The sequence below is a fragment of the Felis catus genome, chromosome B2, assembly GCF_018350175.1.
Source record: "Felis catus isolate Fca126 chromosome B2, F.catus_Fca126_mat1.0, whole genome shotgun sequence".
NCBI classification, from domain to species: Eukaryota; Metazoa; Chordata; class Mammalia; order Carnivora; family Felidae; genus Felis; species Felis catus.
The window spans coordinates 145283837-145298473 of record NC_058372.1 but is presented as its reverse complement, the minus strand read 5'-3'; the positions used below and the strand labels follow the sequence as shown (position 1 = coordinate 145298473).

At 39.3% G+C, this 14637-nt stretch overlaps 2 protein-coding genes across 5 annotated transcripts in view; one reads left to right on the top strand and one right to left on the bottom strand.

Moving 5' to 3' along the window:
• PRKN (parkin RBR E3 ubiquitin protein ligase) overlaps positions 1–14637 on the top strand; it is a 1341418-nt gene that overhangs the window by 435328 nt on the left and 891453 nt on the right. The window lies entirely within an intron of this gene.
• On the bottom strand, positions 1150–1606 carry LOC101095744 (proteasome maturation protein-like). Its single transcript, XM_045058629.1, is given in 2 exon segments — positions 1150–1419; positions 1422–1606. Coding segments are annotated over 2 exon segments (426 nt in total). The 5' UTR covers positions 1578–1606.

Below are 14637 nucleotides of genomic sequence, written 5' to 3'. Positions count from 1 at the left end.
ACAATGTCATGTTCTACATTAATAGCCAAAGCAATCATATGATCTGTACTTAGAATCTAGGACATGTTATATTGTGGTTTATGAGTGGGACTCAAGGAACTCAAATGGATCATCCAAGTGTCCCTTAGAGGAGTGGTTCTCAAGACATAGCACTCAGCAGAGTCCCGTGAGGGCTGTGCCAGCCCAGTCAATGTGGCGTCAAGGCTGAGAATCTGCATTTCTCTGCACTCCGGTTCCAGCTCTAAGTGTGGCTCCAGCAGCCATGCTTTGAGTAACAATATCCTTTTTTTTTTTTAATCAACATATCCTGGTTGCTTTCCTTAAATTTTCACTTTAAAGAGAACACCAAAATCAAAACCTTTGAACACATACTTTCAACCTCAAAGAATCGAAGAATAGCTATAATTCTAAAATAGCATCAATATAGCCAATATTATTCTTGTGAATATTAATGAGCTATACTGAAACAAGGTAAAATGCAAACACTTTGCTTTGTACTTAATTTGAAGTGTTGCCACTAAAATCAGTTACAGAAGTTTATTCTGAAAGACATGACTATGAAGGTTGCAGACTCAAATGCTGATAATGGTTTCAAAACTAAGTTTATAGAACACCCAGAGAATAGGTTGCATTGTAGATATGTACACAGTTTTAAAATACTCATTAGCAACAGTCTTTTAGAGACATATACTGTTTTCATATAAATTGGGAGTTTTTTTTTTAATTTTGTAAAATGTTTATTTATTTTGAGAGACAGAGAGAGACAGAACATGAGCAGGGGAGGGGCAGTGAGAGAGGGAGAGACAGAATCCGAAGCAGGCTCCAGGCTCCAAGCTGTCATCACAGAGCCCGATGGGGGGCTCGAACTCACGAACTGTGAGATCATGACCTGAGCCGAAGTTGGCCACTTAACTGACTGAGCCACCCAGGCACCAAATTGGGAGTTTTAAAACCATCTCCCTTTAGTGCTTTCAATTGTCACATGGCAATAGACCAAAGACCCAAAAAATTTCAAATGATCGCAGACACTATTTTGGCAAGAATTCTCATGTGTCAGTACTTTTAATGTGGTGTCCATCAAATTATAGTAAAAAGAGGACTGTAAACAAGACGCAGCCCCTCTATTTTCATGAACAGCATCACAACAGATTACAGTAAACCCAGTTTATATTCCACCATCAAGCGTGGTTCTCCCATTAGTTCACTTTGTGACGGGTCATTAGGAATATCCTCAAATCCAAGAGTCTCATCATGACCCCTCAAAATACCCCGTGAAAGGTTTGAGCTTGGAGGAAATGGAAGACGCTGAACCTGATGCACTGCCTTGAATCCCACTTGTAATTTGAGTGGAGCAAACAGACCCTGGATTTTTCTCAGTGTGGAAAAATTCATTTTATCTTGGTTGAGCTGGAATTTTTTTTTTCTGATAATTCAAGAGGATGACTAGGCAAAAGTTCATTTTTCACACAAGGAAGACCTTTTTGAAGAAGAGCATGGCTTTCAAAAGGTCCACTTGCTGAAAGTTCAGCAACTGGAATGCTGTCCTTCAGCTGAGATCCAAGTCCTCTGGCATTCATGTTCAACTTGCTCAGTGAACAGCCTCTCAGCCCCGTTACCCTCAGCCGGCCCCACTGCTCACTTCTGTTTCCTGAGTAACAATACCCTAAATAAGAAATTATATTGCTTCAAATATTGTGAATGTATAAAATGCATTAATTTGTAAACATTTGATTAAGAACATTGAGTAAGCTACTTCTGAGCTCCAAGGTACCCATGCATGAACTAAGTTCTCATGTAACATCTTTTTTTCCTTAATGAGGAGCCATTCATCACCTCCTGACAATCAGATAATATGAAGCTGTTGGGCCTAGAGAAAAAATTGCAATATTCTCTAATATTTGTCATTAATTTACAGTTAATTTACTACATAGCAAAAAGTCAGTGAATCTCCACCTTGTGCCAGGCATAATTCTAGGTGCAAGGATGTAGTGGGAAATAGAATCAGAAGAAATGCCTACCTGGTTGGATCTCATTCTACTTGGGGAGCAGGTAATACACAAAGAAACAAATAACTAGTAATTGTATGTCCTCTGGAGAAAAATTTACCAGAGTAAAGGGAGTAGAGAGTGTTAGAAAGGGTGCTGTCTTGTATAAGGTACTAAGAAGGCCTTTCTGATGAAGTGACATTTCAGGAGAGCATCCACAGAGGGATCTCAGGCAGAAAGAGAGCCAGGTATGGATCTGAGGCTTGGAATGCAAGGAAGCCACCAAGACAGGGGCAGAAGGAGTGTGTAACAAAAAGAAGAAGGGAAGTCATAAGGGGGTCAAGATGGGGGCAAGTTGCATACAGGGAGGTAGATCTCAAGGTTCACCCTGATGAGAAGGGAGCTGCTGGAAGAGTTCTGAGCCATGCAGTAGAGTGAGATCTGATTTAGGGAATTGGCTAAGTCAGCTGCCTTTTGAATTGGCTGCTTGTGAATCCTAGAAATATGCTAATTCCAATAACATCAGGAAGTAGTGGTAATAATAATGGTCAACATCTCTGAGTGCTTGCTGTGAACCTGGCACTGTACTAAGCATTCTTTCCCATGAATGTCTTGTTTAATTCTTTAGAAGCCCCACCAGGTAGGCAATATCATTATCCTCATTATAGAGAGCTAATAGCATCAGACTATTTGAAGAATGGATTCAGACAAGGCAAGATTTTACCAAGAATTGTCTTACTCCAGAGCTTGTGTTTGAAGTATCCAGTAGCCTATATGCCTCAGAATATAGATATCAGGAAGAAAGAATGAGTTTCTGCATTTGCTCTGGACATTTTGATTATAAACAGTAGACACAGTCTGACAATAAGTCATTTTGAAGAATCATGTTAAATTAATTATAGTCAAGTAATCAAATTTTTGCTGTGTTTCTGAGATACTGTTCTTACTTTTTTTTTCTAATTTTAGAGAGAGAATAAGAGAGCAAGGGAGAGAGAGAGAGAGAGAGAGGGAGAAAAGCATGAGTGGGGGAGGGGCAGAAGAAGAGAGGGAGAATCTCCATGTTGTCAGTGCAAAGCCCAACTCTTGGCTCGATCTCACGAACCACAAGATCATGACCTAAGCCAAAATCGAGATTGGATGCTCCACCAACTGAGCCACCGCCACGCCCTTCAAGTAGTCAAATTTTAAAACTCAATTTTTATATCACATGGTGTACCATTTTTTTCTTTTTCTTTTTTAACTTTTTTTTTTTTGAGAAAAAGAGAGGGAGAGAGAGAAAGAATGAGAGAAGGAGAGTGGCAGAGAGAGAATCCAAAGCAGGCTTCACACTGTCAGTGTGGAGCCTGATGCGAGGATAGAACGCACAAAGCACAAGATCATGACCTGAGCCAAAATCAAGAGTCAGATGCTTAACTGAATGAGCTACCCAGGCGCACCTCCTTTTTTTCTCTTTTTAAAAATAAAACACTTGCTAATTTTATCCAATTCTTTCAAGTCTTTTTGCCTCAGCTTACTAAGAAAGCATTTCATTAGTAATGAAGAACATTTTACTATAAAATAAGCATATATCTTCTTACTAAATGAAAGATGATTTTTGAAATATAACTCAAAGACATTTTATAGAAAAAAATTAAAGATAGACAAATATGAAAAAAAAAAAACTTAAGTATAAATGGCCTTCACCAGTCCTTTCAACATTATACTGGAAGCTCCAGCTATAAAATAAGACAAGAAAAGGAAATAAAAGGCAACCAGTTGGGAAGAAGACATAAAACTGTCTTTGTTTACAGATGACATGATTGTCTATGTAGAAAATCTGAAAGAAAGAAAGAAAGAAAGAAAGAAAGAAAGAAAGAAAGAAAGAAAGAAAGAAAGAAAGAAAGAAACAGACACTTCCTGGAACTAATATCAAGGTTTCAGGATACAAAATTAATATGCAAAAGTTGGTTGCTTTCCTACAGACCAGCAATGAACAAGTGGAATTAAAATGCAGTAACATGTACATTAGCACCCCTCAAAATGAAACACTTAGATATAAACCTAACAAAATATGTACAGCATCTATAATTAGGAAAATCACACAGCTCTTTTGAAGGAAATCAGAGAACTAAAAAATACAGAGACATTTCATGGGCAAGGAAAAGAAGATTCAGTATTGCCAAGATGGTAGCTTCCCAACTTGATCTACACAAGTCCAATCAAAATGCCAGCAAGTTATTTTGTGGATATTGATTAACCGATCCTAAAGTTATATGGAGAGGCCAGACTAGCCAACACAATATTGAAGAAGAACAGACAGAGGATTGAGGCTGCTCCTTGTTATGACATGCTATAAAGCTACAATAATCAAGACAGTATAGTATTGGTGGGAGAATAGACAAATAGATCAATGGGATAAAATGGAAATCCTAGACACAATCCCATGTAAATATGGTCAGCTGATCTCTAAGAAATGAGAAAAGGCGATAGGATGGAGAACAGATAATCTTTTGAACAAATGGTGCTGGAATAACTGGACACCCATGTCTTGAAAAAAATCTAGATACAGATCTTATACTTTTCACAAAAATTAACTCAAAATGGATCTTAGACCTACATGTAAAACATAAAACTATAAAAACCTTGGAATATAGCATGGGAGAAAACCTAGATGACCTTGAATATGGTGATGACTTTTTAGATATAGCACCAAAGGCACGATCTTTGAAATAAATAAATGATAAGCTGAACTTCGTTAAAATGAATAATTTCTCCTCTGTGAAAGACAATTTCAAGAGAATAAGAAGACGAGCCACAGATTGGGAGAAAATATTTGCAAAAGTCACATTGGATTGACTGTTATCCAAAATATACAGAGAATTCTTAAAACCCGGCAATAAAATGAACAAACCAATTACAAAATAGGCAAAAGATGTGAACAGACACCTCACCAAAGAATTTATATAGATGGCAAATAAGCATAAGAAAAGATATTCAATATCATATGTCATTAGGAAATTACAGTTTGAAATGATGACATACCATTACACACTCATTAGAATAGCCTAAATCCAAAACTCTTGAGAACACCAAATTCTGATGAGGGAACAGAGCAACACCGACTGCCATTCATCGCCGGTGGAAATGAAATGGTATGGCCATTTTGAAGGCAGTTTCTTACAAAATTAAACACACTCTTTTTTTTTTTTAATTTTTTTTTTCAACGTTTATTTATTTTTGGGACAGAGAGAGACAGAGCATGAACGGGGGAGGGGCAGAGAGAGAGGGAGACACAGAATCTGAAACAGGCTCCAGGCTCTGAGCCATCAGCCCAGAGCCCGATGCGGGGCTCGAACTCCCGGACCGCGAGATCGTGACCTGGCTGAAGTCGGACGCTCAACCGACTGCGCCACCCAGGCGCCCCAAACACACTCTTACCATACAACATAGCAGCTAAAACTTGCTGTTTACCCAACTGAATTGAAAATGTATGTCGATGCAATGAACTGCATGCAGACTTTTATAGCAGCTTTATTTATAATTGCCCAAACATGGAAGCAACCATGATCCTTCCAAAGGTGAACAGATGAAACGTGGTCCATCCAGAAATAATAATATTCAGGGCTAAAAAGAAATGAGCTATCAAGCCGTGAAAAGACAGGGAGGAAATTTAGGTGCATAGTACCAGGTAAAAGAAGCCCATCTGAGAAGCCTACATACTATGTGATTGCAATTATATGACATTCTGGAAAGCTACAGATACAGTGAAGATCTGTGTCTATACAGGTTGCCAGGGATTGGGGAGAGGGAAGGACAGACACTCAGAACACAGGATATTTTAGGACATAGAAACTACTTTGTATAATACTATAATGGTGGATGTATGTCTGTATACATTTGTCAAAACCCATAGAATATACAACACCAAAAGGAGCCCTAGTGTGAACTGTGGATTTGGAGTGATAATGGTGTGTTAGTGTAGGATCACGACTAAAACAAATGTGGCTACTCTGCTGTGGAGTATTGGTAGTGGAACAAGTTGTGTGTGTGTGTTGGGGAGGGGTGTCTATGAGAACTCTGTACTTTTTGCTCAGTTTCACTGTCAGTCTAAAACTACTCTAAGTAATAAAGTCTATTAAAAAATAAAAGTAATTGCTTTTAAGGCTTGAGCTCTGGATACTCACTGTAGATATATCATGATTATCAGAGAATATGTTCTTATCAGCATTTTTTTTAAGCCAGTGGTTGAATGTAGTATAAGACAAACATTATTTACAGGATTATAAATTAGTTAACATTTGCCAAATACAAATCAGTCATGGAGGCCTACTAATGAAATAGAGTGATAAACTTCAGATTTAATTCTCATTTGATCCAAAATCAAATCTCAAGTGCTTGAAAATACGCATAAGACATACTAATGACTTTAAGCCCGAGAGTGTGGATTTCTTGGTGCATCAAACAGCTTTAAGGAGAGTCTCTTGTGTAAACCTTCCCGGAAACAACAAAATTTTGGCAGTCATATGAGAGCAACTTAAGGTTGCTATCCTGTAAAATTATAAAAAATACATTACGATTTTGCCAAGAACTTATTTTTTTCTCCAACATAGACATTTTTGCTATAACATGCTCTTTCAATATTATAAGTGAAAATATGGAAAATGATACTGCACAGTAGCGGGAATTTTGCCAGCATGACATATTTTGGGTGGGTTTTTGAGGTGTGTGGGGGGAGGATCATCCTATATTCCTTTCCAAGAAGTCTGAACACTGTTCCAAAAGCAGAATGAGTTGTTGCTTCCTGTTGATTGTGCTTTATATCTACCGTAGTGTGTTTACTTGTCATGGTTTTGTTCACCACTTTGAAAGTGTGCTCATCAAAAGCGAGTAAGTCTCATACACTTCGTACTTCCATTGGCTGGAACGTGGATGGTGGTGCATATATTGTCATATGGCCATGTAGTATTATTCAACATATAAAATATAGCCCTTACAACTCTTGAACCCATTTATCACGCCTGGTGGGTAAAATGGTTAATAATTGCGTGTGGAGAGCAGGGTACAATGTGCCATGGGGTTAGCAGAGTACTGGAAATACTTGTTACCCGGAAGCAGTCACAACTTGGTAAAGGGGTGGCTAGGGATAACTGAGCCCTCCATACAGAGCAGTCAGTTCCTGCATTTGTTATCAGCTCACCTTCTGAGTACTTTTTATTACTCTCATGTGGTAAAGAACACAGGAGCCATCTTAGTCATTCCTAAACGTACAGCTCAGTAGAGTTAAGCATAGTTACACTGTTGTGTAACCCATCTCCAGAACTTTCCCACATTGCAGAACTGAAACCCTACATACCCTCGAAATAACTCTTTAATCCCTCCTCCCCACAGCCTCTGGCAGCCAGCCTTCTACTTTCTATTTCTTATGAATTTGACTACTCTAGACACCTCGTATGAGTGAAGCCATACAGTGGTTGTCTTTTTGTGACTGGCTCACTTCACTTAGCATGATGTCTCCAGGGCCCATCCATGTTGTAGCATGTGTCAGAACTTTGGAGAACTTCGTATGTATAATAAACCAGCAACAGGAGGTACAGGGGTTAATGAGAAGAACCAGACCCTCAAGTAGCTCACAGTTTAGAAGATGTATGTATACAATTTAAGTGGAGTGAGTTCTGAACAAAAAAGGCAAATCAAAGCAGTATGGTGCTTTGGAGGATGGGCTGGCAGAGGATGGGGGCTTTGGAGGAGGTGGTGAGGGGCTGGTCACACTCAGAGGGGGACGAGCTTGTGTAGTGTCCTGACAGTGATGACCATGGCTGGTGACCATGACCTACAACAGGTTCGGAGGACTGATGACGTTGGAAAGGTGGTTGGGGGTTGGGGAGTGAGCTCCTGTTGTGGAGAGCTCTGGACGCCAAAACCTTCGGTGACCCAAATGGCCATGATAACCTTTTTGTCACATCCCTCCTATCTTCTGGTGTTTAAGAAGGTCTCCCCACGTCTTGCATTTTCTTTCTTAAGTACTTGGAAATGGAGAAGAGTTGGGAAATGGAGAAGAGTTGGGAGAAGAGCCGTGTGTCCTCTGTGTGACAGAGAATCTGAGAGGGAAAGCCCAGAGCCGCGTGAGTGAGCAATTCACGCCATCCATGACTCACCGGCTGAGTGGGGAGTGGGCTCCCTGCGGGAAGAAAGGAGAGAAACCAAGGCTGGCCTTTCCACCCCGTGCTTCTGGTGTGGCCTAACACATGACTCTGTTAGAAGTGTTTTGTCCTTTGCGATGGTTGTAAAACACAAGCAGTTAAAAATGAACTCCAGGGGATCGTGGTGGGAGATGACAGGGGTGCTCGCCAGGGACCTCAGAGGTATCGATTCTTCTGATGTCACCTCTGCAAGGGAATATTTTGATTAAAAAGGAAAGGGAGAAATTGTGCCCTGGACTAAATGGGGCTGACGTGACTGCGCGCTCTAAAGGTCCCACCGTGGGTAGCGCGGTCATCTGTCTCCTACGGGTCTAATGCCCACCAAGTAAAGCATTTACATTTTTTGCTCTTTGAGCTCTGAGGTCCTTCGGAGGACCCTGGGCATGTGCCAAGACGGGAAGATTTGCACTTGACAGGAGAGTGGGAGCCGAGGCAGGATATTTATAGCCGGTGAGGTCCGTCTTGGGAATCGTTGAAGTGTTCTAATTAATGCAGACTGTGCCAAAAATGCGGGCAGGCTGCTGGATTCCATTTTCTTGATTTGTTACAAGGAAGATAAAGAGAAAAATTACAAATTAAGTGGTGGGAATTGGCTGCCTATAATAAACTCTTAAAATTTTCTGAATTTGTTCTGAATAAATGAAGACTAATGGAAATTCTGTGGATGTTTTGTTGAAGGTGTTATTTTGTATGAACGGTAGCTTCCAAGAGATTTACACGTAATTCAAGAAGCTTTGTTCTACCTAGTAATGAAAATAGGAATTAGCAAAATGTCCATTTTATAACAGAAATTGAAACACTCATTATAAGTGAAAACAAAACAAAACTATGAGAACTTTGTTTTTTAAATTTTTTCTAGGTAATTCCATAGAATCAGGCCTAAACTCCTACACCTTCTTTTTTAAAAAAACTTTTTTTTGTGTGTTTATTTATTTTTGAGAGGGAGAGAGAGAGACAGAGATAGGGGGCGAGCCAAGGAGGGGAAGAGAGAGAGGGAGACACAGAATCCAAAGCAGGCTCCAGGCTCTGAGCTATCAGCACAGAGCCCGACATGGGGCTTGAACTCACAAATGGTGAGGTCATGACCTGAGCTGAAGCTGGACACTTAACCGACTGAGCCACCCAGGGGCCCCCCAAACTCCTACACGTTCTAAGTCTAATTGAGCTATAATTTATTACCCAAATGATACCGCTGAAGCTCTGTAATATCTAAAAATTTCTTCCTCAGTCCCCAGAGATGGAATTAAATTGACTACCTTTGGTGTTAGAAGTGTGTTATTGTACTCTGATTCTTTGGAAGTTAATGCTGTATTTTCTCTGTGTGTGATAAACTAATCAAAATGTTCAACCAATAGAATTGTAATTAGAAGGGAATCAAATGGTTAATTGTCTAGTGGATTAAATAAATATCCGTTAGGCCAGGGAATAGTTTTTATGTTCTGTTTCCTACAATGCCTGTTACATGGTAGGCCCTTAATAAATATTGGTTGTTGCTGGCAAATGCCATAGGAAAAGGTGACAGGCATTTATTTGTTCTAATCCTTGGGCCACAGCACCCCTGCGTGTGAAACGTCTGTGACACAGATGCTACGTTTAGTGGCGATGAGCCAGGCTGACCGAGCCACATCCCAGCTCTGCCTCTTACCGCTTCCGTGACCTTCGACAGTTAACTTTCTGCCGCTCTCATTCTGGTCTGTAGACCAGCAATAGCATCGTCACTCAGGACTTTGTCAGGAAGGCTCCATCCCAGACCTGCTGAATCACCAACTGTGTGTTTTTAAAAAGGGTCCTCAGGCAAATAGCGTGCAGTAATGTTTGAGAAGCCCCGGTTTTCTCAAGGTGCTAGGCCTTGGTTTCCTCGTTTACACAGATAACGAAATTACCTACCTCACACTGTTCATTCCAGCTACTTTGTGACCGGTGCTCAGAACAGAGCTTGGCAGAGCTTGGCCAGTGCTTGGCACATACAAAACGTGACTTAACCGTTGCCTGGTTTTGTTATCCTTTTGCTTTCCGGCTCACATGATCAACAGCCCTGATTGGGCCCGGGCTCTAAAACCAGTGCAGGTTTGTAGATTCAGAGCTTCCTGATTTAAATCAGAAAAAAACAGGAGCTACACCCCCATGCCATCCTGCCTGCTCGCAAGACTGCGTTCTGTCTCTACTGTGGTTTTGAAGTTGGGGTTTCAGTTCACTTTGATTCATTAATTAAAATTTAATTTTAGATGTTGGTCACTTCCACCGTGTATTTGGGACTAAGTTAGCATAGTGGATGTTCTGGGATAATGAAGAATGACATCAGGAACAAAATTTCTTCTGGCTATTTTCCTAAAATTTTACATTGTCATCATCTTCCAACTCTAAATCACAGATGATGCTTTTTGGGTTGTTTTTTTGTTTTTGTTTTTGTTTATTTTTTCTCATATTCTGTTAGATGATATACTACATTGAGAGTATCTCATCAGAAAATAGGATTAATCTTTTAGTTTTCATGATCTGTGTTTAGTTATCGGGAACCAGTCGGACAGAAAGGAAGTTTCAATAAGGGGAAAAATAAGATGCAGTTTTTTCTTTCTTTTTCTGTTGGGACTTGCTCAGAGAACCCTTTTGGCTGTGTCCAGTAATTTGAAGGAGCAGACTAGCTGGGGACTGGTCAGCTGAAGTGGACCACAGAGGACCTTTATCAATCTGGCCCTGTCAATAGGTGACAGACAAGGGAAATTTAAGAACATGTTACTGTTGGGTTGCTGTTTAAGCACAGGTTACTATGGCTCAGTCGGTTAAACCCCTGACTTCAGCTCAGGTCATGATCTCACGGGTCGTGGGTTTGAGCCCCATGTGGGGCTCTGTGCTGACAGCTCAGAGCCTGAAGCCTGCTTTGGATTCTGTGTCTCCCTCTCTCTCTCTGTCCCTCTCCTACTCATGCTCTGTCTCTTCTCTCTCTCAAAAATAAAATTAAAAAAAAAAATTAAAAAACAGGACAGGTTACTATTGAGCTTAGCAATGCAGACAAAGATTATGTTTCCGTGAGCAAGAGAATGGCACACGTGGATTCAGATTTGATCACTGGGGTGCGTGTCTTCAGACTAGAATTGTTTGACAGAACAGCATTCTGGAAACTTGAGTGTTGCCACTATCTCTCTTCAGATGTTTGCACGAATCTAATGAATGGATCCTTACATGGATCTAAAAGTCTCCACCGTTACATAACTGCAAGCAAAAGATGTATACACATCTTCATGATGTCCTGCCTTTCAAAGAGAAGACATTTCACTAACCTGCTGACCAACGAAGGCAAACAGTGTAATCTGGAGGGATGGCTTAGGCAAGCATGATTTGCCGGTCTTCACAGATTGCTGCTGTTTGCCATGCAATTTCTTTATTGTCACAAAGAATGGATAGACCCAGCTTCAGTGAGTGATACTTCTTTCTGGCAATTATTTATAAAAGCTGCTGTTGTGTGGGTTTCTGATGCCAATATAATCATTTTGATGATAAAGAGCCACCAGAACTCTTTGAGTTCTAGCTGATGGCTATGAAGTCACCTCTCTTTAAAAAAATCATTGAATCATTTGATGATATTCTTTTACTGCATTTACTCTTTCATGGTGACATCACTGAGGTTTTGGTGGTGTTTCATGTATTTGAAAAATAAATACAATCTTGGGGGAAGATAGACCAAGAGGAGTAGGAATTAGAATTTTTCCACAGGTGGTGAGACAACATGCTTCAAATTGACCATGTAGGATTTTCTTTCATGAAATGAGAAAGATTACATCTATTATGGAGTATTTTATGTGTCTATAAATACTGCTAGTGGAGTTGCTGTATTTGAGATGTGTCAACTTATTCTGGTAAAATAGAACCATAGCTTTGAGTCCTTTGCTTAATCCACTCTCTTTATGTCCATAAGAAATATTATATCTCAATAAAATATAGCACATCTTCAGTGATAGGAATACTAGTAATTTAGGGCTACTGTATGGTTGTACATTTGTGTCACTTTTTCCTTATTACAGAGAAACATATTAGAGCCTTATGTTGTCTTTCATTAACAGAACAATCCAGAATTTTTCAGATTTGTTATTTTCCCCAGAATCCCTTCAAATTATTTCCATAGGTATCTTTTTCTTATGGACTTCATGGAAAATAAATTTTCTTGTTTGTATGAAGAAAAACAGGTTTTCTTTTTTAACATAGTTAATTTGAGAGGTTTGCTGCATACAGTAGGACTGTGAGCACTAGGGTGGCTCACACAGTTGGTACAAACCCCATTGAGAAGTGAACTTCATGAGACAGGATTTCATCTTGTTCTGGGCTGTCTGCAGTACCCAACACGGTGCTTGGAGCATAGTAGGTGCTTAATAAATATGTATTAAGTGAATAAAAACCTGTATTCATTCATTCTTTGATGGTCCTTTGAGATTGGAAAGTAGAAGTTCTAAGTTGCGGGAGAAGTTTGGTTTCCTGAAGTAGGGTCCCGTGCTTCTGTCAGAGAAAACCAGATAGCTTAATCATTGCAGTCAATATTTCCAGATACTCAGACTTCCAAATTCTGTGTATATAGTTAAATCTCATTCCAAATTCCCCACCTCACAAACACTCACGCAAATGTTGCACTTTGCTCAGCACGAGGTTGCCATGACATCATTTAGTGTCACCATCTTTCAATCACGATATCCTGCACGTTGCTTCTTTTTCCCATACCTTAACATTCAACTTAATGACAGTCCTTTACAAAGTCAGATAACAAGTTTTCTTCCCCCTTCACACAGCCTTGCTTCCATTGTAGTCCTTTTCAGATGTCATAGACTTTTCTCTTACCTTAAATTGTTAGGAAATTATTTTAGAACTTTACAGTCCCACAGGAAGAAATGACATCTCTACCTTTTGGCTTGGCAATTCTACTTTTCAGAGTTTATCACAAAATCATATTAAGGATGTATACAAGGAATTGCCCATAAAGATGTTCAAACATAGCACTGTTTACATTGGCAAAAAAAAAAAAAAAAAAAAAAAAGAAAAAAGAAAACAATCTAGAAGTCCAGCCATAGGGACTGAATAAATAAATGTTTGACAACCCAATAAAATGGCATACTCTGTAACAATTGAAAGTGATGTTGGAGAATAATATTTAATGGCATAGAAAGATGCTGTATGAAAAAAGTAGATTCCAGAACACTGAGTGGTGTGTGATCTTAGTCTAAAAAAATAGACAACTAAATATATGTTTCATGTGTGCACATGTAATATAGAAAAAAGGTTAAAAAAGCAGATATAAGAGTTGATAGTGATTTTTCTTACAATAGGATTATGAGTTATTTTTATTATTTTTTGTTTTGAAACTTGTTTTATTATAATTTTCTATAATAATATACATTACTTTGTAAGATAAGAGAAATTAGTGATAAAAGATAAAAGTGATTCAACTCCTAAGGTCTGTGAAATACTCTATGCCATGGTCTTGGAAATATGATTGCTCGGAGACTATAACTTAGCCCTCCTGTCCAGTGGACCCTGGAGTGATTACATTTCCCGAGGGTGTCTTAAATTACTTGGGGCTCACCTTTGAGCATTGGATTTAAAACATCTTGGTGGAGGCCTGGGAATCTATATTTTGGTGGCTTCACAGATGACTTTGATGAGCAACCAGTGTTGGGACCTCCTATGGTCGGTATTTCTTATCTCAGACTATCACCCCACTCCCCTCCCCCCACCAACTCCTTTACAGGTAGAGCATCTAGATTGCTCCTCCAAGCCTATAAATTAATAGTAAGTTTATGGCCACTCAAATTTTGGTCTCTTGACATTGTGTTCCACTATAGGGAGCCAGGAATCCCTGGAGAATGGCAGATTCAGACCTGAGACAGGAAATATGCAAGATGAACCCTGAATGCCTTATAGTGCTATCTTGCTCAATAGCTTGTGTGGGTTATCAAAGAGGGATGGACTGCGTGAAGGACACCTGGGATAACAAAGATGTATTATCCAAAGATGGCATAATCCAAGATAAAAATAGTATGGAAAACAACTTATTAAAATCATTTTACTAAAAAAAATCAAATGTATTAAAAAGCCTTGGCAATAACTAGAACACTAAAACTTTACTCAGAAAGTTGGTAATTAAAAGAAAAACAATAACGATTTCTCTAACTTCTATAAGAATTCTGTTTCAAGGTAACCAAGGTCCCCTTAGTGGTTGGGGAAAACTTTTCTGTGCAGAATTGTTCCAGATAATAATTGAAGATGATACCAAAATCAGAATACTCACCATTTTGCAAGCCCTAACTCATTCTGGCAACAATTATAAAAAGGTCAAAGTGAGTGAGTAGATAGATATACCATGAAGGGATCAGGCTGGTGCCGTGTGATCAGTCTTAGGGTCACTAAAGGCAGACAAACCATCAATTTGTCTTTTTATCATTTAATCCATTTTATCTGGAGGTGGTTATATTGTACTATTTTCTATAATT